The sequence below is a fragment of the Pelophylax lessonae genome, assembly GCF_965119305.1.
Source record: "Pelophylax lessonae genome assembly, chromosome: 3".
NCBI lineage: Eukaryota > Metazoa > Chordata > Amphibia > Anura > Ranidae > Pelophylax > Pelophylax lessonae.
In genome coordinates, this window is record NC_138770.1 from 516,373,601 (window position 1) to 516,399,518 (window position 25,918).

Genomic DNA, 25,918 nt, shown 5'->3' on the forward strand with positions numbered 1-25,918 from the left:
TCTCTACAGGTCAAGTTTTGAGTAGATTCAAGGACTGAAAGCAATCCTAAAAACACTACCTTTTTAGGGTACCAGAGGTACACTAAAACAAAACCAGCAGCAAAATCATTTAAAAAAAATAAAAAAGTAGTACATAAGTCGATACTAAAGAAGAAGAGAGGACTATGTTTGCGATGGTGCATGGCATGGGCGCTATATTAAAAGCATTTTACCCTCTCAGCAACCTAATACATTTTCTAGAAAGTACATTCGAAGGGTACAAATTGCGGTAGTCAAACACTTAAAATATATGTCCTATTGTACTTTTATACACTGATCTGAGGTGTTACTATCTGTTCAAGAGGTAATAGGGACCTCCATTTCCTATTTCTCAAACAGTTGCTTTACAGAAAGATGCACAAAAAGATTTGGGCAGGTCCATGTTTTCAAAAAAACTTGCTAGAGCGGTTGGTGAAGAAGAGAAATGGCAAGAACTCTCATGCTATGGTTCCTTTCATGTAGTTACTTGCCATTCCGATGGTCAGCTTTCCCATAATCTGTTCCAGTTGCCACAGCCACCATACATACTGGCAGATGGGAGCCAATTTGATCCAGGCCTGCCTGGTCAAATGTGCACTCTTAAAAATAAAACTCTGCTACTGTAACTCAGAGATCATTTGCACGACAGAATCCTTGCACAAAGCACCAGATGAGTTCACAGCACCCTGAACAAACCATTCAGTTAGAAAACAGCACCCAACAAAACTAAACCCAAAACATTATTTTTGTATCTTATTCTGATCGCTGAACACAAGTGGAGAAAGTCCGGCAAAATGAAATCTTCTGGCATTAGTTGAATGTCTCTGGTTTCACGTGGCTGCTTGGGTAAATTAAAAGCTATTAATAATATTGATGTCATACAAAAACTTTGGCAAGGGCATCAGCGCCCGCACTTGCTATGTAGCATTTTGATGGGTGAAATGCTACATCGTGGATTGATTCATCAAATTTCTTTCGATGAGCTGTAAATTCCTGTATGCATGTCTTGCTTTCCAAGTTCCATAAACGTATAGAACAGTCATGGCCTGTAAAAGAAGTAAAAAAGACCTTAATAAAAATAACCAAACTTAACTGGCTGATAAAAGGATTCTGAAATAGTCAGTACAAGATTAACTCATTTTTCACTTTCAGTAGTTACTAGCTATCAATGCAAGCAGCTCGCAAAGAACACTCAACTCTGTCTGCTGTTTTAGCTTCACAGACTAAGCCACTAAGGTTACCCTTTGGCCTTTTTTTACCTTGAAACATGATGAGTCAGGCATGGGAAGTATATAATGTACACACTATGCCTCGCTCTAACAATCAGTTCTATGCTGTGCAGTTTTAAGTCCTTCACAATGAGCAAAATGTATGACAAGACCTTCTTTGACCTGTACTTTCACTACAGTAACCCATTTTTGAAAACAATGCCTTAACTGAAGTAGAAGTTGGCTGTCACAGAGGTAATGCGCACTGTAGAACATTTGAGTCACTACGCCTCATTTCATACATGTGTTTAGTATGTGATGTATCATCGATTATAAGCTCAGGTTTAATTTCCCTGTTCCCAATGGCTGTACGCACATAAGTCACCTTTTGGAAGGTGGGCTTTAACACCGAGCAGCTGCATATATGCATCCAGAGGGAATGGCTTCCTGTGCTAAGAGCACGTTCACTGCACATTCCCAGCACAGCAAATAAAATGTCTTGGAAAGCTTCTAATGTATACTTGCGATCAGGAGCATCTGATCATGTGATCGCTGTGGCAGCCGATCACAGCAGTCACATAATTGGAAGCTCCTGATCGCAAGTGTGCATTCCTATGACATTTTACTTACTGCAGAGAGGCACTCACTGCACACTCCCAGAACAGTAACAGATCATGAAAATCTCCTGATGTTAAGGGGTTAGGAAAGATTGTTCAAATGAGTGTAAAGCAAACTGCAGGACAATTTTCTTCCTAGACAAATTCTCAGACAGTTCAGTTTAACCACTTAAGCCCCAGAAGATTTTACCCCCTTCCTGACCAGGGCCTATTTTGCGATTCGGCACTGCGTGAATTTAACGGACAATTGCGCGGTCGTGCGACGCTGTACCTAAACGAATTTGGCGCCCTTTTTTTCCCCACAGAGTTTTCTTTTGGTGGTATTTGATCACCTGTGCGATTTTTTGATCATGCGCTATAAACAAAAAAAAGAGCGTCAATTTTGCAAAAATAACAATATTTTCCACATTTTTTATATGAAATCCCCCCCCCCCCCAAAATTTTTTTTAACATTTTCAGGCCAATTTGTTTTATGCTACATAGGTTTGGTAAAAAAAAAAAAAAAAAAAAAAAAAAAAAAAAAAAAAGAAAAAATCGCAAGAGGCATATTTTGGTTTGCGCAAAAGTTATCGCGTTTACTAACAAAGGGAAAGATTTTTGTCATTTTTGTTGTTCTTTTTTTTTAACACGTAATGGCGCCGATCTGCGATTTTTTTTGCGATACTGCGACATTACGGCGGACAGATCGGACCCTTGACTGACATTTTTGGGTTACCAGTGACATTTCTACAGTAATCAGTGCTATAAATATGCACTGTTACTGTAAAATACACTGGCAGTGAAGGGGTTAACTTTTTTTGAGAGGGAGGGGTTATGTGTGTCCCTAGGGGCGTGATTCTAACTGATTAGCTGTGGCTTGAGGTGTAGGAACAGTGATCAACGGTTCTACATAGTAGAACCGTATGATCACCATTCCTACACAGGGGAGAATGACAGGCGGCTTGTTTACATTAGCCGCCTGCCTTTCTCCCTCTTCACCGACGATCGCGAGTGACCGGCGGACGATCGGGTCCGACGGTCACACGCGCTCGCTCCTGAGACCCTCACAGGCTAGCGACGTAGACCTACGTCGCTCTGCCTGTGAGGGGCTGACTGCCGCAGTAAATATACTGTGAGCAGTCGGCAAGTGGTTAAATACAAAATAAATAAAAAAAAAAAAATTATATATATATATATATATATATATATATATATATATATATATATATATAATTTGTATAGTGAATTAAATTCCAATTATACTCACTTCCAGACATCAGGTACAATCCATTAGGATCAACAGCTAAACTTGTTACAGCATCTAAATGAGCAACCATTGAATGAATCAGTTTTCCTAGAGGTAGAAACATAGAAAAATAACATATTAATAAAGTAATGAAATGGCACATGTGAAGAGCAAGTAAAATCAAAGCATAACACAGGTTTACAGCACAGATCTCATTTATGACCCTTAGAGAAACAATAGCTGGTCGATATCAGGACCTGACCCTATAGTTATTGCCTGAGGTCCCATTGCAAATATAGTTGTGGACAAATTTGTTCGTACTCGTTAACAAAAACCACAACATGAACGATCCATAACATTCCTGAAATAACATAAAAATGACCAACGTACAGTAACTAGCATCCATCAGTTTATTTGTTTTCAGTATTTACTAAAAGTTGGACAAAAGAACACTTTTAATCAGTTCCCGACCACCCGCCTCCTTTTTATTGCGGCAGGGTGGCTCATACAGGCAGAACAACATAGACCTATGCCGCTCGCCTGAGTGGAACTGGGGTCGAGCGCACGCCGCCGTGCTCCCGCCCCTGATCATCAGCGGGGAAGCTGATGTGTGTGTCAGGCGGCTCTGATCGTTCCGCGCTGAGAGAGAAGGACCGTCCTTCTCCTTGGGATGATCGCAGAGCCCACGTGATCCTGCTATATAGGATCATATGACTCTGTGGTTATCTCCGAAACCCCGCCCCCCAGTTAGAATCACTCCCCTAGGGTCACATTTAATCCCTTGACACCTATACTGTCAATCCCTTCCCTGCCAGTGTCATTATTACAGTAACTGTTCATATTTTTAGCACTGATTACTGTAGTAATGTCACTGGTACCCCCAAAAGTGTCACAAATGTCAGTCAGGGGTCCGATCTGTCCGCCGCAATGTTGCAGTCCCACAAAAAAAAAAAAAAAAAAAAAAATCGAAGATCGCCGCCATTACTAGTAAAGAAAAAAAAAACATTGAGGACATAAATCTTTCCCGTAGTAATAGACGCGATAACTTTTGCGTCAAAATACGCTTATTGCAATTTTACTACCAAAAATATGTAGCAGAAAACAAATTGGCCTAAAATTTAAAAAAATTTTTGATTTTTACATTTTTTTGGGGGGGAATGTTATATAGCAGAAAGTGAAAAATATTGTTTTTTTTTTTCAAAATTGTCGCATTTTTTTGTTTATAACGCAAAAAATAAAAATCGAACAGGTGATCAAATGCCACCAAAAGAAAGCTCTATTTGTGGGGAAAAAAAGGATGTCAATTTTGTTTGGGTACAGCGCCGCACGACCGCGCAATTGTCCATTAAACTAACGCAGTGCCGAATCGCAAAATAGGGCCTGGTCATTAAGGGGGCAAATCCTTCCGGTTCAGAACTGGATAATAATAAAACAAATGAAAAGAACATGAACAAAAAAAATGTTGGGTCCCTTAGCCTAATATTTTATTGCACAACCTTTACTACTACTTGAACACCAGGCGTTTAGACAGGGTTCCAATCTGGTGTTTTAGTGTGCTTGGGAGGCATAGATGCAGCATCCAACCCCGCTGCTTGATACCTGTCAAAGTCTATGGCAGACTGAAATACAATGTGGCTGGACAGGGATGCACAATGTACTAAGTGGTACTCATGTTTAGGGCTCTAATATGCCCAGCACACAGAATAATAGCCTTCTATAGATATCTGTATCACTAGGTTTTATCAGCACCCTTTGCAGACCATGGAATGAAAAGGAGGTCATGTGTCCATTATGTAGGTCTCTAAAATGTCAAGACACATTGGACATTTTGGACAGACACGTACCCTGACCTCCAAACTAGTGCTCACCAATCCTATTGACATGTCATCACATAATACATCCTACATCGTGCACTGCAAGCAATAAATGACAAAACTTTAGTTCCACAATTAACCGCTTCAGCCCCACCCACCGTACATTTACTGCGGCACTCAGCCGCTGCTGGGCAAAGCGACGTAGCCCTACATCGCTCACTCAGGAAACTGTAGGGGGCAAACATGCAACGGCGGCGGCGTGCTCCCGCTCGTTACCTGGGGAGCCAGCGAGTGTGACCGGTGGCTCCGATGGCCGCTGGCCACTCGCGATCTCCCGCAGCAGAGAGAGAAGGACAGACCAGAAAAAATAGTGATGCTCAGCACCCTGCTCCTGTGCTCAGAACCTGGTCCTCAGGCTGTCTCTATCACGGAACTTATACTTGGCATCCACTCTGGCTAAACTTTGCTGCCCTCTACGACCGGGGTGGTCAACCAGACACTGTAAATAGAAAACAAAGAAAGGGGCGCACCAGCCTAGCGCATTATCCTCAGCGAGCTTTATTGATCAAAAAGTTAAAATCAGCTACTCACAAACATGCGTAAAGGTCAAGCATTCCAATTCCATAAAGCAGCATCGTCTTTACGAGATATTGGACTCCTATAAAGATGCTGCTTTATGGAATTGAAATGCTTGACCTTTACGCATGTTTGTGAGTAGCTGATTTTAACTATTTTATCAATAAAGCTCGCTGCGGATAACGTGCTAGGCTGGTGCGCCCCTTTCTTTGTTTTCTATTTACAGAGAAGGACAGACGGCTGACGTAAACACGCCTTCTGTCATTCTCCCTGAAGTGATCACAGAGGATCGCATGTCTCTGATTACTTCACAAGCCACGCCCCCTGACAGTTAGAATCACGCCCCTAGGGATACATTTAACCCACTGATCACCAGTAATGTTTACCCCTCCCCTGCCAGTGTCATTATTACAGTAACAGTGCATAATTTTATTAGGGATGCACCGATCCGGGCAAAATAGCTGGATCGGAGATTGGTAAAATTTAGCCGTCCCACGGGCCGATCCGGGGTGTCGCAGCACCTACGTCATTAATCAGCCTCACGTGTGTGTGTGTGTCGAGTATGGAGCGCGCCAAAGAGTCAGCAGTGTGGAGATATTACACGCTCGCCACACCAACGAGTTCCACAGCTGTTTGCAATGTCTGCAAAGCAAATGTTTCGAGGGGAGGTGGTATAACAGCAAAGTTCAATACTACAAATTTAAATCAGGCACATCCAGAAACACCACACTAAGGAGCACGCTGAATTCCTTCAGCTCAACAAAACCAAATCAGCGAACAATACAGCCCAGCAGCAACAAACTTTGCAGGATGCATTTCAACGACGCGAAAAGTTTCTGATGGAAAGTATGAGAGCATCAGCAATAACACAGAAAGTTTTGGAATTCATTGTTTTAGATGGTCAACCAATGTCAGTTGTTGAAAATGAGGGCTCTGTCGCCTACTGGAACACTTGGAGCCGAGGTACTCTCTTCCATCACGCAAGTATTTTTCTGAGACCGTAGTGCCAGAACTGTACAAAAAAGTTTGCCAACACGTCTCAAAAGAGATTAAAGATATAAAGGCTATGAGCTTTACTACAGATATATGGAGCTCTGATGTGTGTCCAAAGTCGCTTTTAAGTTTAACAGTCCACTGGTTGGACACAAACTGTACACCGCACGGTGCAATGCTTCAAGCTAAACATTTTCATGGTTCACACACCAGCGATACCATTTCAACTACAATTAAGGCTATACTTGACCAGTGGCACATTCCTTTGAATAAAGTGCATGTCATACTACTTGATGATACAGAGTCTTCTGCAACAGAAGCGAGTCCTCTGTGCTTGAGAAAGGAAAGACTGCTCCAGGTGTATAGTGTGTGGTGATTGCCAGGAGATAGGATATCCAGTAGAGTGCTGGCCCCGGCCCACCTCCGTGGGAACACTTGTAGGAAAAGAATTAGCCGCACATCCAGGGATTCCAATAGGTTTCAAATACCTTTATTTCCAAAAAGTTGCAAGTGATGACACCAGCATGAAGTCTCGTAGACGCGTTTCACACATACATCTTGTGCTTAATCATTACCATTGATTAACATTGCTGACCATGATGACCTGCCCAGTACACTGACCACTAACCAGTGGGCTTTGCTAAAAAAAAACGAGCATTGTTTTAGCACCATTTGAAGAGCTAACAAGGAAAGTAGGCTCACCAACTGCCTCCACCGCTGACGTCATTCCAGCTGTCACCGTCCTTAAACGCATCCTTGCTAAAGAAGGCAATGCAGATACTGGCATCAAAACAATGAAAACAACCCTGCTTCAAGCGGTCAACAAACGCTTCGACACTGTGGAAGATGAACCCCTATATGCACTTGCCACCCTGCTGGACCCGAAATATAAAGACAGGTAAGTTTTTCAGCATCAGGTTAGTGTCATGAAGTGTTTCATAATTAGCCTAACCTACGTTTTTACTTCTGTTTCAGATACTTTACAGGTGCACAATCCGCAAAAGATGCACTGACAGCGGAACTAGAGGAAGACTTGAGGAACAGCAGGGCTGGAGCATCACAGGCCACAGAACCACAAGACCAGGTCCCTCGGGTGGAAGAAGCACCGAGCAGCTTTATGCAAGAGTTTGACCACATTGTGGAGGAGTTTGAACTAGATCCCAATGCAGCAAGCAGCTCAAGCCCTGTAGTGCAACTGCATGGATATTTTGCAGAGAAAATCATCGCTGCCTCAGACAACCCATACCAGTTCTGGGGAGTCAACAAATACAGATTACCTTGTCTTGCTGCCACTGCCACAAAATATCTCTGTGCCCCCTGCACTAGTGTAGAAAGTGAGAGTGTGTTCAGCACCGTTTCTAGCATTGTGGATGAGAAGAGAAATAGACTTACAGCAGAGAGCAGAAATGCTTGTCTTTATGAGAAAGAATTTGCCATTGCTGCTGATTAAGTGACCATACAGGTCATTTTTGTGTCGTGTGATCACACAAACAAATGGCATTTGTATGTAAACAGGTAGTTCAGTGTCACTGTCACATGCCACCATCAAATTACTGTGTGATGATGGTGGTGGTGTGACACTGGACTACATGTTTACAATATGCCATCTGTATGTGTGATCAAGTTGTTGTTGTTCAACAAACTTAGTCAGGTCAGAGTCAGACTCAGGCTGCTATGTTGTTGTATTGCCAATGCCCCCCTGCACTAAAAAGTGAGAGAGTGTTTTCTGTTCACAGTTTGTGTTTGTGGATGAGAAGAGAAATAGCCTTACACAGCACAAAGAAGAGAAGAAATGCTTGTCTAGTGTCTACAAATCTTCCTGAGGAGCTGAGAGAGAATTAAGTGACCATTCAGGTCATGTTTGTGTCATTGTCATCATGTGTGACTGTGAATCAAGTCCACACAAACAAAAAACAAAAGACATTTTAATGTGAACAGGTAGTCCAGTGTCACACGCCGACGCCACCAAATTACTGTGTGATGGTAGTGTGACACTGGACTACATGTTTGCAATATGCTATTTTGTATGTGTGATCAAGTTGTTGTACTTGTTCGACCAACTTTTGGTCAGGACAGGAATCAGGCTGCTATGTTGTTGCTGCTGGTGTTGCTGTATTGCCCCCTGCAGTGCCTGCCCTGTCTGCCACTAATGCAGAAAGTGAGAGTGTGTTCTGTTCAGCACAGTTTGTGAGTGACTGTGTTTGTGGATGAGAAGAGAAATAGCCTTACACAGAGAGAAGAGAAGAAATACAATCTTCTTCTTGAGAGAGGCTCAGGCTGCTACTATGTTGCATTTTTTTATTTAAATTCCTGTTTGCAACTTTGCACTTTCCAGGATTTTGCACTTTAGTTTACAATGTTTACTGTGTGATTGCTATTGTATGTTCAAGCAATAAACAGTTTTTTTTTCTTGTGACTACATTTTATTCTGTGTGTTTGATGATATTTTAGATTTTTAATGCACATTTTTTAATGCACATTTGTTATATGGTATCTGCCGATACCGATCCGGAAGTATTATTTTGTTATGAGCTCACAAAACAGTACTTCCGGTTCGGACTCGGGATAGGCGATTTCACAAAGCAAAAGATCGGGACCAAAAAAATTCGGATCGGTGCATCCCTAATTTTTAGCACCGATTACTGTAGTAATGTCACTGGTACCCTCAAAAGTGTCTAAAATGTCAGTTACGGGTCCTATCTGTCGCAGTCCCGCAAAAAAAAAAAAAAAAAAAAAAAGGATTGCCGCCATTACTAGTAAAAAAAAATAAAATAAAGATGACATAAATCTTTCCCGCAGTTAGTAAACGCAATAACTTTTGAGCAAACCAATACAAATACGCTTATTGCGATTTTTTTACCAAAAATATGTAGCAGAAAACAAATTGGCCTTAAATGTTAAAACATTTTGATTTTTACATTTTTTTTTGAGAATTTCATATAAAAAATATGAAAAATATTGTTATTTTTTCAAAATTGTCGCACTTTTTTTGTTTATAGCGCAAAAATTAAAAAAAAAAAAAATCGCACAGGTGATCAGATACCACTAAAGAAATCTGTTTGTGGGGAAAAAAGGACGTCAATTTTGTTGGGGTACAGCGTCACACGACCACGCAATTGTCCATTAAAGTCACGCAGTGCAGAATCACAAAATAGGGCCTGGTCATTGAGCAGCCAAATCCTCCGGGGCTAAAGTGGTCAACAAAATGATCAATAGGGAAGCCATCACCCAAAGAACATGAAAAATCTCTTTAGCTTTCTTAGGACATCGGCAGTATCTACAAGTAGCTAAGTCATATCTATAAAAACCCTTGGTTTGGTAAAAAAAAAACAAATCCCAAAAAGCATATATTGATTGGTTTGCGCAAACGTTATAGCGTCTAAAAAAAACTATTCATTATTTTTATGGAATTTTTATTTATTTAACTAGTAATGGCGGCGATTACTGATTTTTAACGGAACTGCGACATTGTGTGGACAAATCGGACATGACAATTTTTGGGGACCAGAGACATTAATACAGTGATCAGTGCTAAAAAAAAAAAAAAAAAAAATGGACAGTCGCTGCACTGATGACACTGGTAGGGAAGGGGCTAACATCAGGGGTAATTAAAGGGTTAAGTGTGTCCCTAGGGGTGTGCTTACTAACTGTGGGAGGGTTACACTGAGTGGTTTCTGCTTAGCAGGAACACAAGATCTCCATTATGTCCCCTTGCAGAACGGTGATCTGCCTAGTTTACATAGGCAGATCGCCGTTCTTCCTCTCCCGGGGATAATCGCGAATGTACAGGTAGGTACAGTGCCTTTGCGAAAGTATTCGGCCCCCTTTGAACTTTGCAACCTTTTGCCACATTTCAGGCTTCAAACATAAAGATATAAAACTGTAATTTTTTGTGAAGAATCAACAGGTGGGACACAATCATGAAGTGGAATGAAATGTATTGGATATTTCAAACTTTGTTAACAAATAAACTGAAAAATTGGGCGTGCAAAATTATTCAGCCCCTTTACTTTCAGTGCAGCAAACTCTCTCCAGAAGTTCAGTGAGGATCACTGAATGATCCAATGTTGACCTAAATGACTAATGATAAATAGAATCCACCTGTGTATAATCAAGTCTCCGTATAAATGCACCTGCACTGTGATAGTCTCAGAGGTACGTTTAAAGCGCCGAGAGCATCATGAAGAACAAGGAACACACCAAGGCAGGTCCGAGATACTGTTGTGGATAAGTTTAAAGCCGGATTTGGAAAAAAAAGATTTCCCAAGCTTTAAACATCCCAAGGAGCACTGTGCAAGCGATAATATTGAAATGGAAGGAGTATCAGACCACTGCAAATCTACGAAGACCTGGCCGTCCCTCTAAACTTTCAGCTCATACAAGGAGAAGACTGATCAGAGATGCAGCCAAGAGGCCCATGATCACTCTGGATGAACTGCAGAGATCTACAGCTGAGGTGGGAGACTCTGCCCATAGGACAACAATCAGTCGTATATTGCACAAATGTGGCCTTTATGGAAGAGTGGCAAGAAGCAAGCCATTTCTTAAAGATATCCATAAAAAGTGTAGTTTAAAACTTGCCACAAGCCACCTGGGAGACACACCAAAACATGTAGAAGAAGGTGCTCTGGTCAGATAAAACCACAATCAAACTTTTTGGCAACAATGCAAAACTTTATGTTTGGCGTAAAAGCAACACAGCTCATCACCCTGAACACACCATCCCCACTGTCAAACATGGTGGTGGCAGCATCATGGTTTGGGCCTGCTTTTCTTCAGCAGGGACAGGGAAGATGGTTAAAATTGATGGGAAGATGGATGGAGCCAAATACAGGACCATTCTGGAAGAAAACCTGATGCAGTCTGCAAAAGACCTGAGACTGGGACAGAGATTTTTCTTCCAACAAGACAATGATCCAAAACAAAGCAAAATCTACAAAGGAATGGTTCACAAACATATCCAGGTGTTAGAATGGCCAAGTCAAAGTCCAGACCTGAATCCAATCGAGAATCTGTGGAAAGAACTGAAAACTGCTGTTCAAACGCTCTCCATCCAACCTCACTGAGCTCGAGCTGTTTTGCAAGGAGGAATGGGCAAAAATTTCAGTCTCTCGATGTGCAAAACTGAGAGAGACATACCCCAAACGACTTACAGCTGTAATTGCAGCAAAAGGTGGTGCTACAAAGTATTAACTTAAGGGGGCTGAATAATTTTGCACGCCCAATTTTTCAGTTTTTTTATTTGTTAAAAAAGTTCAAAATATCCAATATATTTAGTTCCACTTCATGATTGTGTCCCACTTGTTAATTTTTTACAAAAAATTACAGTTTTATATCTTTATGTTTGAAGCCTGAAATGTGGCTAAAGGTCAAAAAGTTTAAGGGGGCCAAATACTTTCGCAAGGCACTGTAGTTTCGTGCAATAGCGCCACTTTGCCCCAGTATATATGCGGCGACCGGTTATTGGTTAAAATATTTACATTTTGTTGCTTTGCAGCCTCAAACGAAGAGACTGTTTTTATTTCATCCGGTTGTATTTAACATCCAAGTGAAAGAACAAACACCAACATGTCAGAAAAAATAAGAATCACTGAGTGGAAAGAGGATCACCCTCTTGTGTCAGTATTTTGTTCAACCAACTTTTGCTTTAATTATAGACTTTAGTCTATTGGGTTAGGTCTCTACTAACTTTGCAATATTTGCCCACTCTTCTTTGCAGAACTGCTCAAGTTCAGTTAAATTTGATGGTGACTGTTTGTGGACAGTAGTCTGTTAGTCATTACACAGATTTTCAATGGGGTTTAAATCTGGGCTCTGACTAAGGCATGCAAAGACATTCACCCCTTTCTCCTTCAACATTGCGCTTTCATTTTTGCTGTGCTTTCGATCATGGTCATGTTGGAAAGTAAAACACCTTCACATTGACAACTTTCTGGTAAAGGACAGCATATTTTCAAGAATTTGACAGTATTTTCCCCTATTCATTTTTCATTCTATCCTGACAAGTGCTTCAGTCCCTGCTGTAGAGAGACATCCCCTTAACAGGATATTACTACCGCTATACTTTACTGCAGGAATGGTGATATTTGGATGGCGAGCTCTATTGGATTTACGCCAGACATATAGTTTGGTGCTGAGGCCGAAATATAAACTTAAGTCTCATCTGATAATAAAAACGGATTTTTGTAAAATCTTACCGTAAAATCCTTTTCTCTTAGCTCATTGACAGACGTAGTCCTCGGTGATTCAACACCCTCGGGTTATGCTGCCCTCCACAGGAGGACTAGACAGGAAAGAAAATACTCTGGCCACACCCTAGGGGCAGTCCCCGAGGGTATATCCTCTCTCTCTGCTACAGCAAATCAGTTAGGTCACAAAGCAGTGTTTAGAGAATTTAACCCAACCCAACTCAAAAACAGAGGGGAGGGTACTACGTCTGTCAATGAGCTAAGAGAAAAGGATTTTACGGTAAGATTTTACAAAAATCCGTTTTTCTCTGTCGCTCATTGACAGACGTAGTCCTCGGTGATTCAACACCCTCGGGACGTCCCAAAGCAGTACCACAAATGAGGGGTGGGAAAATGGAAATCAAATCCAATCTAGAAGGCCCAACCGGTGCCAACTAGAAGTTTACAATGCTCATCCTCAGTGATGAGACTCAACAGAAATTTTTCAACAGAAAAAAACCACCGGTCTCCTCAAATTGCGGCCTGCAAAACCTTGCGGCCAAATGAGGCATCCGCCGATGCCATCACATCAATCTTGTAAAATTTTGTGAAGGTATGTACCGACGACCAGGTAACCGCCTTACATACCTGGACTACTGACGCCTGATGGCGGAAGGCCCAGGAAGTACTGAGCGCTCGAGTGGAGTGCGCCCTAACAGGGAACGGAGGATTCCGACCCTTAATAGAATAAGCCTGTACCACCGTCTGATCCATTTGGAGATAATCGCGGCAGATGCAGGCAACCCCTTTCTGGGGCCATCCGGGATCACAAAAAGTGAATCCGTCTTACGGAACGATTCCGTCGCCTTCAGGTATACCCTGATTGCCCGAACCACATCCAAGGAATGCAACGCATGTTCCCGATGATGATTGGGCTGAGGACACAAGGAAGGTAGTACAATATCTTCATTCAGATGAAAATCTGAAACCACCTTTGGAAGAAAGGATGGCTTAGGATGAAGCACTACCTTATCCCTATGAATTACTAAGTATGGGGACTGGCATGATAATGCAGCCAGTTCTGACACCGTGCGTGCAGACGTGATAGCCACCAAGAAGGCTACCTTCTGGGATAAAGTAAGCAAGGGAATCTCCCTGATGTTTTCAAAGGGAGGTTTCTGTAGAACCGACAAAACCAAATTAAGATCCCAGGGCGGTAAGGGCGAGCGGACTGGTGGAGCCAGGTGCCGCACCCCCTGGATGAAATTCCGCACCAAGGACTTAGTAGCTAAAGGTTTCTGAAAGAAGATTGCTAATGCTGAAACTTGACCCTTGATGGTGCTCAAGGCTAGTTTCTGCTCAACCCCTTTTTGCAGAAAGGCCAATATTCTGGTCACTGAATAGGTACGTGGAGGAATCCCTAAAGATTCGCACCGCGCGATATAAGTCTTCCATGTGCGATAATAGACCTTGCTGGAAGTCGCTTTCCTTGCTTTAATAAGGGTAGGAATAACTGAAGCTGACAACCCTCTGTCCTTCAATACATGGGTCTCAATGGCCAGGCCATTAAAACCAGCGACTGTAAAGCACGATGGAAGATTGGTCCTTGAGACCGCAGACACTCCCTGAGACGAAGTTCCCAAGGAACGTCCGCGACTCGCATGTCCAAGTCGGGTAGATCGGCTTGACGAGGCCAGCCTAGAATTTCTAGGACCACTGGCGCTGACTGGATTTGAACCAGGCGGCCCTAGAACTATCTGGCCCCGACCATCCGACAAAGTCTGATTGTTCTCCGTTCCCACACATTTATCAAACACCTGATTCCTATCAGGAACGGTGATCTCTCCTGGTTGAATCTCAGGGACCGAAGTCACCCGGCTAGAGGCTTCTTGGTCTGTCTGTTCAACTGGATCCGATTCTTGTGGGGAACTGAGACTAATCTTTGGAAAAGGTAAAGAAAAAGATCTGTTCAGGGAATGGTAACTACCGCTCCCTGTAGTACTTAAATGTTGGAAGGGAAGAATCGCACCGGTAGCAGTGGTCGATGCTCGATCGAATGCCCTGAATACCGGTGAAAACGTCCCCCCACCCTCAAGCCGGGTGGGGGCGCACCTTCAGGCTGTGTAATCCTTTGCTTCAGGTTTGGCTGAGTCGGTCTTTTGTCTGTCCGACCAGCCCTTCTTGAACCCTCCTGGAGGAGCCTTGCCTTTCCCGCTTGTTCCAGTCGGGCGCACAAACCCTTTATGGGCGGTAAAGAAAGGTCCCGCTTGTTACGAGGTCCTTTAGCTTTAGCAGCCTGTGGCAAGAAAGTGCTCTTGCCCCCAGTGGCATCCTTAATGATCTCATCTAGGGTGGCCCCAAATAGGCGATTCCCCTAAAAGGGGAGATTCGTTAAGGTTTTTTTGGAACCTAGGTCCGCTGACCAGCATTTTAACCACAGCACACGTCTGAGGATTACCGCTGACATAGATGCATGTCCTAATAGGGGGGTAGCATCCAAGGCTGCGTCACAGACGAACTGTAGTCCTTGTATGATCTGTTCCATCAATTCAGATGTTCCCTGGGGGATATCTTTCCCCTTCAGGTCCTGGCGCACCAATCTCGCCCATTCCGTTAGTGCCTGGGAAACTAGACCAATGACAATTACTGGTCTAAAGGCTGACCCTATCAGGGATAAGATAGTGCGGGACTCCGCTTCTACCTTCCGATCCACCGGGTCCTTAAAGGACGAAGTGTCCTCCACTGGAAGAACCGTGGCTTTATTCAGTCTGGAAATAGGTGGATCCACCACTGGTGGTACCGTCCATTTCTTAATGAGGGATTCCTCAAACGGATAGCGTCTAGCAATATGCTTGGAAATAGTAAAGGTACGCTTAGAATGCTCCCATTCTTCTTTAATTTTATTACCAAAACACTTGGGTACAGGAAAAACCTTCACCGTTTTGGTGGGTTTGTTAGTACCAAAGGGAATCTCTGTTTCAGTTGCCTCTGTCGGTAAAACCTCAAGTCTTAAGGTTTCCCGAACCGCCACAACTAGTGCGTCCACCAATGCTTCTTCCCGAATTATGGCGGAAGCATGAACGTCCTCCTCACTGTCTGAAGGAACTTTACCTGAGACAACAGCCCCTGCAGAGGGACCTGCAGCTGAAATGACCATCTCAGAATCTGAGTCTGAAGTGTCAGATGATATAGGGGTAGGCGGGGGTCGCTTTCTTGACCCCCGTTCCTGACAGGCCGTCTCCACCCGAGCCACCAAAGACTCCAAAACTGCTGTAAATGCATCTATACTCTGTGCACCGGCGGGTCCAGCAGCCCCCTCGAGGGAAACAGGTGGGGTTACCTGTGTGGCAGGGTCCATGATAATTCCAGTTACTGCCCGGAAAAAAATCAATCCAAATCAAAATAAATTTTTTTTTTTTCCAGACCCCCAGCGCCACAAAGCCCCTCAATGTTACCTGCTTAGGGACCCCTATCGAGCGAGCGAGAGAGAGAGAGAGATAGACCCCCAGGCTCACCACTTGATGCTCAGAGTTTACTGCAACTTGTCTCAGCACTGTCTAGAACAGACAGGAAGTCTCTTGGCTGGCTGCCCAGGAGAAAGGAGGCGGCTCCGCCCCTCTGTACGCCTTCCGGCGCCTCCCCTAGCTCCACGAGGTGTTTGAGTCACCTCAAACATGGCCGCCCCCATGCTGGAGACACGAGGCTACGCCAAAATGGCGGCCTCATGCGATCTACCAGAGAATGGCGGCGGCCTCTTACAGAATAGCGGCGTGACTGCAGAGTATCTCGGCATCAATAGACCTCTATCTACATGGAGATCCGCATGGCCGGCGGTACCGGACCCTGGCGGACCGCGTGGCCGTCGGGAGACATGCTTTTACTGGAGGAATGACCTGGAAAGCAGTATACATGTCCTGTGGCTTCTGACAGGTAGGATACCATATCTATCACAGTAAGATTCTAGTACTGCCACTGATTACAATCATTTAAACATATTTGCAATTAGATTGTCAGCTCCCAAACCAAGCCTCCTGGCTTTTTATACACAAAAATCACACTCAAATAGGAGAATCTGTGCCATGTTATAGGATAGAGGGGAACCCATCCTTACCATACAGAGAGGGGCCCGCGTTCATCACAAGACCCGTCAGGGGAAAGGGGGGAACATACTACTCACCATACCGGAACCAGGCGGGCGCCAACTCCTGACAGTACCCCTCTCCACCGAGGTGGGAGGGCTGTCGACCAATACGGACGCCGTGACTCATGGTCTTTGGCGTTTCAGCGAGACGTTTAACTCGCAGGGTCAGTCCCCATCCAGTGGGACTATGTCGCGGCCGACCCAGCGCGGAGCTATGGCCTGCACACGCTCGCAGGCTGAACTGGGGTGACCACTGGATCTCAACATCCAGCCCGTCGCCCAGTTCAGCTTTCTTGCTTGAAGATCTCACAGGAACACTGGAGGAAAAAGCTGTCTAAAAATCTAAGAAAAAAATCCTGCCAGGACCGAAGATCCCAGCAAGGTATCTAGGTCCTTACTCCTGACTAGACAGAAAAAAAACTTATTTGCTGTAGCAGAGAGAGAGAGGATATACCCTCGGGGACTGCCCCTAGGGTGTGGCCAGAGTATTTGCTTTCCTGTCTAGTCCTACTCCTGTGGAGGGCAGCATAACCCGAGGGTGTTGAATCACCGAGGACTACGTCTGTCAATGAGCGACAGAGAAAACCTTTTTCCATGTGGCCTCAGAATCTTCAACATGAGTTTTGGCAAATCTCAGTCGTGTCTGCATGTGTGAGGAGTGGCTTTTTTACTTGCAACCCTCTCATACAAGCTACATTTGTCACATGCACACTATGATCTCTGTCAAATTTCTGCAACTGCTTTAGAGTTGCTGTAGGTCTGTTGGTAGCCTCTCTGACCAGTTTCCTCTTGGCTCTTTCAACCAGTTTGGAGCGAAGTTTTGATCCAGGGAGGGTCTGTGTTGTACCGATACCTTCCACTTCTTAATAGACTTCAGTGTGCTTCTAGGCATTGATAAAGCCTTTGAAATGTTTTTGTATCCATATTCTTACTTGTGCCTATTCACAACTTTATCCTGGAGAGCTTTTGACAGTGCCTTAACACACAGTTGTTTACTTCAGTTTCACTACCAGGGACTGAAATGCTCCAGGAAAGCTCCTTTCATACTAAACTAATCAAAATGACCACAGGTTTGGAGGACTCCTGCTTGTGATGGGACACCTTTTCTGTTTCAGGGGATCCACTGGTTGGAAAGGACACTGTTCACTGACAAGGCCCTTTCTATGCTGCATCTTATTATGGCACAGGTACATAAATTATGTCCCGTGGTGCAAATGGGTACCAGAAATGAGCAGAAAGTATTTTTACCAAGTGCCAGCAGGAATGCCATCTAAAATTCACAATGGAATGCAGTTCTGCAAATTATTTGTGGACCTGCAGATTATGGTACAACAGGGTGGTACACTTTCCACCGACATGCAAATGCATATCAGACTCCGCTTTTTCACACTATCCCTTTAAATCAGTCTGTCAGGTTAAGACAGAACTGCTCAAGGGATGAAGATTTTAAAAGTGAAGTAAAACTGCTAAGTGATCGTTTACTTGCAAGGGGATAAAGTAAATCTCTCCTTAAATCCTCTTATCAGAAAGCTAAGTCCCAGCAACGCTCCAAATGAATGTTGAGATGTCCTAAAAGATCAGATACTACCAAATTGATATTGACTTATTCCAACCAAAACCAGGTTACACTTGATGTTTTACAAAAATAATGATCTCGGTTACCGCATTATCCTATAACAGGCAATTCGGTTTATGCCACTCAGCAAAACTGTATATAGACGGGGAATGGATATCTGACAAACTCACATCTAGTCATTATGCAAGCTTGGAGAGGGGGACCCTGGTGAACATGTCCACAATGCCCTTGGGCCCTGGAGTCTATGGCAGATCAGTTACCCAATCTTCAACTAGTTCGCCCACGCCACTATGTGGATTGTGGAACAGTCAGGTTTGTCTACTTGATGCTATGTTGTTGTGGGGCTTTGTATGTGGGAAAGACTGTTCGGCCCTTTATATGTAGGATATTCAATGTTTATTAAATGGAAAGAGGACTGCTTCCATTAGCCATCATGTGGAATTGAAACAATTTTGACACCTCCTGCCTTTCCTTACTGTCACTAAAACAGAATTCATGTGAATCCAAGAGGAGGAGGTTTAAATAAAGTAATTCTCCAGGGAGAATCACATTCGATATATGAATTAAAGCGACACAATTACCTTGTCTCAATGAACTAAGCAGCTTTTACCCCTTCCTATAGGTGTCCTACATGTCCATGTCTCTTACAGTATGTATTGTTTTGCAATAAATGGGTTTTATTGGCAAGGGATGCTGCGACTCGAGCTTCACTGTCTGATGTCTTTGGGTGGATGTTTGGATAGCCAGGTTTACTTTCCTGGTTCCTATTACCTAGAATGATTTCTGGGTATGGAGGGGGCACAGTGAGGGGAAAAAAATGATTTTATATATTATATATATATATATATATATATATATATATATATATATATATATATATATACCCCCTTTTACCTTAAGAACTGCCCTAACACTTCAGGGCATAGATTCAACAAGGTGTTGGAAACATTCCTCAGAGATTTTGGTCCATATTGACATGATAGCATCTAGCAGTTGCTGCAGATTTGTCGGCTGCACAACCATGATGCAAATCTCCCATTCCACCACATCCCAAAGGTTCTCTATTGGATTGAGATCTGGTGACTATGAAGGCTATTGAAGTACAGTGAACTCATTGCCCTTTTCAAGAAACCAGTTTGAGTTGATTTTATCTTTGTGACATGGTGCATTATCATGCTGGAAGTAGCCTTTAGAAGATGGGTACACTGTAGTCAAAGGGATGGATATGGTCAGCAACAATACTCAGGTAGGCCGTGGGGTTTAAACAATGCTCAATTGTTACTAAGGGGCCCAAAGTGTGCAAAGAAAATATCCCCCACACCATTACACCACCACTACCAGCCTGAACAGTTGACATGAGGCAGGATGGATCCATACTTTCATGTTGTTTACGCCAAATTCTGACCCTACCATTTCAATGTCGAGGCTGAAATCAAGACTCCTCAGACCAGGCAACATTTTTCTGATTGTCTAATTTTGATGAGCTTACGCGAACTGTAGCCTCAGTTTCCTGTTCTTAGCTGACAGGAGCGGCACTCGGTGTGGTCTTCTGCTGCTGTAACCCATCTGCATCAAGGTTCGATGTGTTGTGCATTCAGAGATGGTATTCTGCATACCTTAGTTGTAACGAGTGGTTATTTTAGTTACTGTTGCTTTTCTATCATCTCGAACCAGTCTGCGCATTTTTCTCTGACCTCATTGAGGCATGTTCGTTGACACAACTGCCACTCACTGGATATTTTCTCCTTTTCTAACCATTCCCTGTAAATCCTAGAGATGGTTGTGCGTGAAAATCCCAGCAGATCAGCAGTTTTTAAAATACTCAGACAAGCCCGTCTGGCACAAACAACCATGCCACGTTCAAAGTCACTTAAGTCCTATTTCTTGACAATCCTGATGCTCAGATTGAACTTCAGCAATTTGTCTTTTTTATGTCTAGATGCCTAAATGCCATGTGGATTGGCTGATTAGCAATTTTTGTTACCAAGCAATTGAACATGTGTACCTAATAAAGTGGCCGGTGAGTGTATTTTGTTTTGATGGTCTGACTCAGAGGTACTATTTAACCACTTCCAGCCTAGGTCAATTCTGGCACTCCTCTCCTACATGTAAAAAATCTTTTTGCTAGAAAAACTACTCAGAACCCCTAAATAACGTAATTCGCCGCCCATTCACACAGTCTTCACTAATGGGGTATTGCTTCCTCTCCACAGGAGTTTCTAGGCATAAGACTTGTAAAAGAACAATTTATATACATAGTCACACCCATGGGGGTGTCCTAGTCCAATACCCCCCTGCAATAGCCATCCTAATTCAGTTTGGTCGCAAGCAGTGATAGTGTATAAAAAACCCCCAAAAGAGGGGTGGGGGCGGCGACTGTCAGAGGACTCAGAGAAAGGAATTTTACGGTAAGATTTTACAAAAAATCCATTTTCTCTTACATCCTCCGACAGTCGCCGCCCATTCACACAGTCTTCACTAATGGGGACGTCCCACAGCAGTGTAGACATGAGGGGTGGGCAACGCAACCGCCAGAAAAGCAACGCAGTACCCACATCAGAGAAAGGAACCTTACATGCACAGAAAGGTAACCTTCTGGGTAACAAAAAAGGGATCAACACGAGCAACAACCCAGGAAAACAAATAACCCAAGGGGAAAAACAACCCCAACAGCCAGGGACCCATACAAAACCAGGGTTCCCTATGGCACTACCGCACAGAGAACTTTGCAGCCAAACGAGGCATCAGCCGACGCCAGAACATCAATATTATATAATTTGGAAAAGGTGTGCACCGACGACCAAGTCGCAGCCTTGCACACCTGGGCCACCGAGGCCTGATGCCGGAAGGCCCAGGACGCACTCACCGACTTGACAGGGAAGGGAGGAACCCGTTCCCACAATGAATAGGCCTGGACAATGGTCTGTCTGATCCATTTGGCAATGGTTGCCGCAGACGCTTCCGAGGACCCTCAGGAAGTACAAAAGAGAGAATCTGACTTCCGAAAGGATTCCGTCGACGACAGGTAAACCCTGATCGCCCTGACAACATCCAAAGAATGCAAGGCAACCTCGTTTTGATGCTTAGGGTTCGCACAAAGCGAAGGTAAAACAATGTCCTCATTGAGGTGAAAATCCGAAACCACCTTCGGAAGGAAGGACGGATTAGGTCGCAGGACCACCTTATCCCTATGACCTACCAGGTAAGGGTAATGGCAGGATAACGCCACCAACTTCGACACTCTGCGAGCAGAAGTGATTGCTACCAGGAATGCAACCTTCTTTTTTTTTTTTTTTTTTTTTTTTTTTTTTCCAAACGTTTTATTGAATAATAAAAATACAATACAGCAAAAATGACAACCATATGCAAGTAAATATACATATACAGTATATATCAAAACAATTGAGTTCCCCACCCACAGTTGCAGACATAAAAAGGCCAAAAAGACCCAGGACCAACGTAAGGCATCGCAAGCTCAAAGCTATGCGCAACGGTCCAGGAGCATCTGTCAAATCTGGCATAGAATGTGTAACCTGTAATGATATACCAAACCCCGAGAGGGGAAGGTTCAGATCCAGAATCCCCATATCTAACAATGTGAGGGGGTACAGAAAACCAGTAACAAACCCGTACAGCTTAGGAACACAAAAGAAAAGGAGAACCACTGTGAGGCACTCTAAGCCAAAAGGGTCATGACCTTGCACATGAGCGCGCTCCGGGCCCAACCGGCCCAGGCACAGCAACGGTAGGGAGGGGGGAATCAAAAAGAGGGAGAAAATAAAAGAAAGAACAAAAAATGGTCATCAGGAAGGGCTGAGGAAAGGTGCGAGCCGCGTGGACCAGCCAGACAGGTCAGAGCACCTAAAGGAGGTCGGGGGCAGGGAGGAAGAAGGAGGGAGGCAGGGCAGGGAGGGGGAAGGGGGAAGGTGGGGAAAGGAAGGGGGAGACAGGAGAAAGAGAAAAAAAAAAAAAAAAAAAAAAAAGGGGGGGGGGGGGGCAACCTTCTTAGATAGCATAGTTAATGAAAGTTCCCTGATGTTTTCAAAAGGGGAACGCTGCAACACGGACAGAACCAAGTTCAAGTCCCATGGAGGTAAGGGCGCCCTTCTGGGAGGAGCCAAGTGACGCACACCTTGGATAAAGGTGCGAATCAAGGAATGAGACGCCACAGGGCACTGGAAAAGAACAGCCAGTGCAGATACCTGGCCCTTAATCGTGGCCAACGCAAGGCACTGGTCCATACCAGACTGTAGTAAAGCTAACACTCTCACCACCGAGTATGAACGAGGAGAAAAACCCCTGGACTCACACCAGGCAAAATAATCTTTCCATGTACGGTAATAAATCTTACCAGAAGAGGCTTTTCTAGCCTGGATCAAAGTAGGAATAACCTCTGAGGAGAGACCCCTGTCTCTCAACAGCCATGCCGTTAAAGCCAGCGACTGTAAAGCAGGATGGAAGATCGGTCCCTGAGACAGTAGATCTTCCCGCATTGGCAGCCGCTACGGAGGCTCTACGGCCAGGTGAACAATGTCCGCGTACCAGGACCGTCGAGGCCAGTCCGGCGCTACCAGAATCACCAGCGATTGTTCCGAGGCCAACCTGCGAAGGAACCTGGACAACAACTGAATCGGAGGAAAGGCATAAATCAGACGATACTGATGCCAAGGCACCACCAACGCGTCCGAGGAGTCTGCCAGAGGATCGTGCGTTCTTGCCACGAACTTTTCCACCTTGTGGTTTAGCCGAGACGCAAACAGATCCACATCCGGGGATCCCCACTTTGCGCACAGCATTTGAAATACCTCCGGGTGCAGGGACCATTCCCCCTGGTCAAGGGTCTGGCGGCTCAGATAATCCGCCTGCCAATTCTCCACACCCGGAATGTGCACTGCCGATATCGCCGGGACATGAGTCTCGGCCCAAGACAGAATACTGGTCACCTCCTGGGCCACCCTGGCACTTCTGGTGCCCCCTTGGTGGTTAATGTACGCCACCGCAGTGGCATTGTCCGTCTGCACCCTTACAGGGCGGCCCTGAAGACGATCCGACCAATGAATCAAGCACAGCCTGATCGCTCTCAATTCCAGAATGTTTATCGGGAGGGAGGATTCCTCCTCCGACCAAGTGCCCTGGGCAGACAGGTTGCCCAGAACGCCACCCCAGCCCGACAGGCTGGCATTCGTGGTTAAGACCATCCACAGAATTGGCCGGAAGGATTTTCCGTCCGACACCGCCGGGGACTGAAGCCACCACAACAGATCCATTCTGGTTTGGCGGCTCAGAGACACTCTCAGGTCCAAAGACTGAGGTAGTCTGTCCCACCTGGCCAGGATCTCCGCTTGGAGGGATCGCGTGTGAAACTGTGCAAATGGTATCGCCTCGAAGGCAGATACCATCAACCCCAGGGACCGCATACAGGTCCGGAGTGACAAGGATTTGTTGTCCCTGAGAGACCTGACCTCGTTCTGTAGGGTCCGGAGCTTGTCCTCCAGTAAGAACACCTTTGCTTGAGCAGATTCCAGAACCATTCCCAGATACGGCAGACGAACCGAAGGCGACAAGGTCGACTTCTGAACGTTGATTGTCCAACCGAACTCTTGAAGCGTCTGGACCGTAGTGGACAGATCACGCAGCAGGCTCTGACTGGCACTCGATCTTAACAGGAGATCGTCCAGATATCCCAAGACCGCAATGCCCTGTGCCCGCAACAGGCGCTAACACTTTCGTAAAGACCCTTGGAGCCGAAGCGAGACCGAAAGATAAACGCCACAAACTGGTAATGATCCTCCGCGAAAGCGAATCGGAGGTACCTCTGATGACCCTCGAAAATGTGGATGTGTAGATACGCATCCTTTAGGTCTATAGAGGCCAGGAACTCCCCCGGATTCAGGGAGGCCACCACCGAGCAGAGTGATTCCATGCGGAATTTTCGAACGTGCACAAAGCGGTTTAGCGCTTTTAAGTCCAGAATCGGACGCACTTTGCCCTCCTTTCTGGGCACTGTGAACAGATTTGAATAAAAAAAATAATAAAAAGGTAGGGGTGACCAGCGCTATGGAGTGCAGACCTTAGACAATAGTGAAGGTGTAAGCTGCCAACAACCAAACCCACGAGGGGTTAAAGTGTGAAATATATATGAAAGGAGGTTGTAACGGCGCTACCTTAAAGTGAATAAGTGCTTATTGTATGTGCCAACTTAAAACAAAGTGCCAATAAAAATTGTGTCATAAAAACCGTTTAATTTAAAATTAAATAAAGTGCACTGGTGATTTGTGGTGTGACCAAGTTAGTTGGTTAATGGACTGGGCCCATAAAGTGCAACTCAGTAAAGTGCAAGTGCTGTGCTGCATATACTAGACGAGTAAGAAATAATGGGTTCCCAATGTGCATTTATTTTTTAATAATAGCAATTGACAGAAAATAAGTTAAATACATAAGTGAAAAATCACATAAGACAGTGAGAATAAATTAATCCGTGCCGTGCGTGGAATTTGTAATACCACTAAAGTGAAAAAAGTGCTAAATTGAATAAAGGAAGTAATAAATAAAATTGGGGTTGCAATTTTGTTGTACATCCACTAGATGTCGCCCCTAGATATACGACCTGTACTTAAGGAAAGAGATGGTCGGTTTCTTCCGGGGTTCTCCAGTGGGTCGAACCAGGCTTTTTAGTACCTCAGGTTAGAAGAAAGAAACCCCATGATGTAAAGTATATCTGTAGAGTGGAAGAGAGAGCATAAAGACTCACGTTTGAGGCTGTCTAGGATCAGCGGTGATGGCCGGGAAGCTTCCGCGTTCCACGGCCCAGGCTCCGAAACCGGAAGTGACGTAATGACGTTACGACTCCGCCCCAATTTTAAATAAATAATAAATAATTTTGAATAAAAACCCCGAAACCTGTCCCGATAAGGCACCGGGACGACCCTGGGAGAGCAGATCCTGCACCGCCTGATATCGGTCCTGTAACCGCCCTGGGGTCAAATTAAGATTTGAGGGAAAGAATCTGTTCGCCGGTCGGAAAAGAAATTCGATCTTGTACCCTGATCGAATGATTTCCTGAACCCACCTGTCCGTGATTCGGAGCAGCCAAGGTTGGAGGAAACCGTGCAAACGTCCCCCCACTCCTGAAACGGGTGAGGGCGTCCCTTCAGGCAGAGGCGGACTGAGCCGCCGTCCCAGCCTGGCCGGATTTTTGTTTGCCGAACCAGGGCTTTTTCTGGCCACCTTGGCTCTTGAAGGGTTTACCCTTGATCCGCGCCCTGAAGGCACGAAAGGATCCTAGATTAGGTTAAAAGGAGGGGGCCCACTTACCGCGAAAAATTTCCCCTTAGAGTTCTGGGGCAGCAGAGTGCTCTTGCCCCCAGTGTCTCCTTTAACCAATTCATCCAGGGATTCCCCAAAAAGGGCAGACCCCGCATAGGGAATGTCAGCCACCGTCTTCCTGGATTTCTGGTCAGCCGACCAGCTCTTTAACCAGATTAAGCGACGGTTAATCACTGCGACGCTGGACAGGCGCACTGCCAAAGGGGCCTCATTTAGAGCCGCATCGCACAAATACATGACCCCTGATCCACCATCTC

At 44.7% G+C, this 25,918-nt stretch overlaps 1 protein-coding gene across 2 annotated transcripts in view; it reads right to left on the reverse strand.

Moving 5' to 3' along the window:
* Nucleotides 1–375: 375 nt before the first annotated feature.
* The window catches only part of STRN (striatin), a 239,659-nt gene continuing 214,116 nt past the window's right edge, over nucleotides 376–25,918 (reverse strand). For both annotated transcript variants that reach the window (XM_082252290.1, XM_082252289.1), the window contains 2 exons: nucleotides 3,090–3,176; nucleotides 376–1,064 (listed from right to left, as the gene is read on the reverse strand). In XM_082252290.1, coding sequence (XP_082108416.1) covers nucleotides 895–1,064; nucleotides 3,090–3,176 — 257 coding nt within the window. In that variant the 3' untranslated portion in view covers nucleotides 376–894. The remainder of the gene's footprint in view (nucleotides 1,065–3,089; nucleotides 3,177–25,918) is intronic.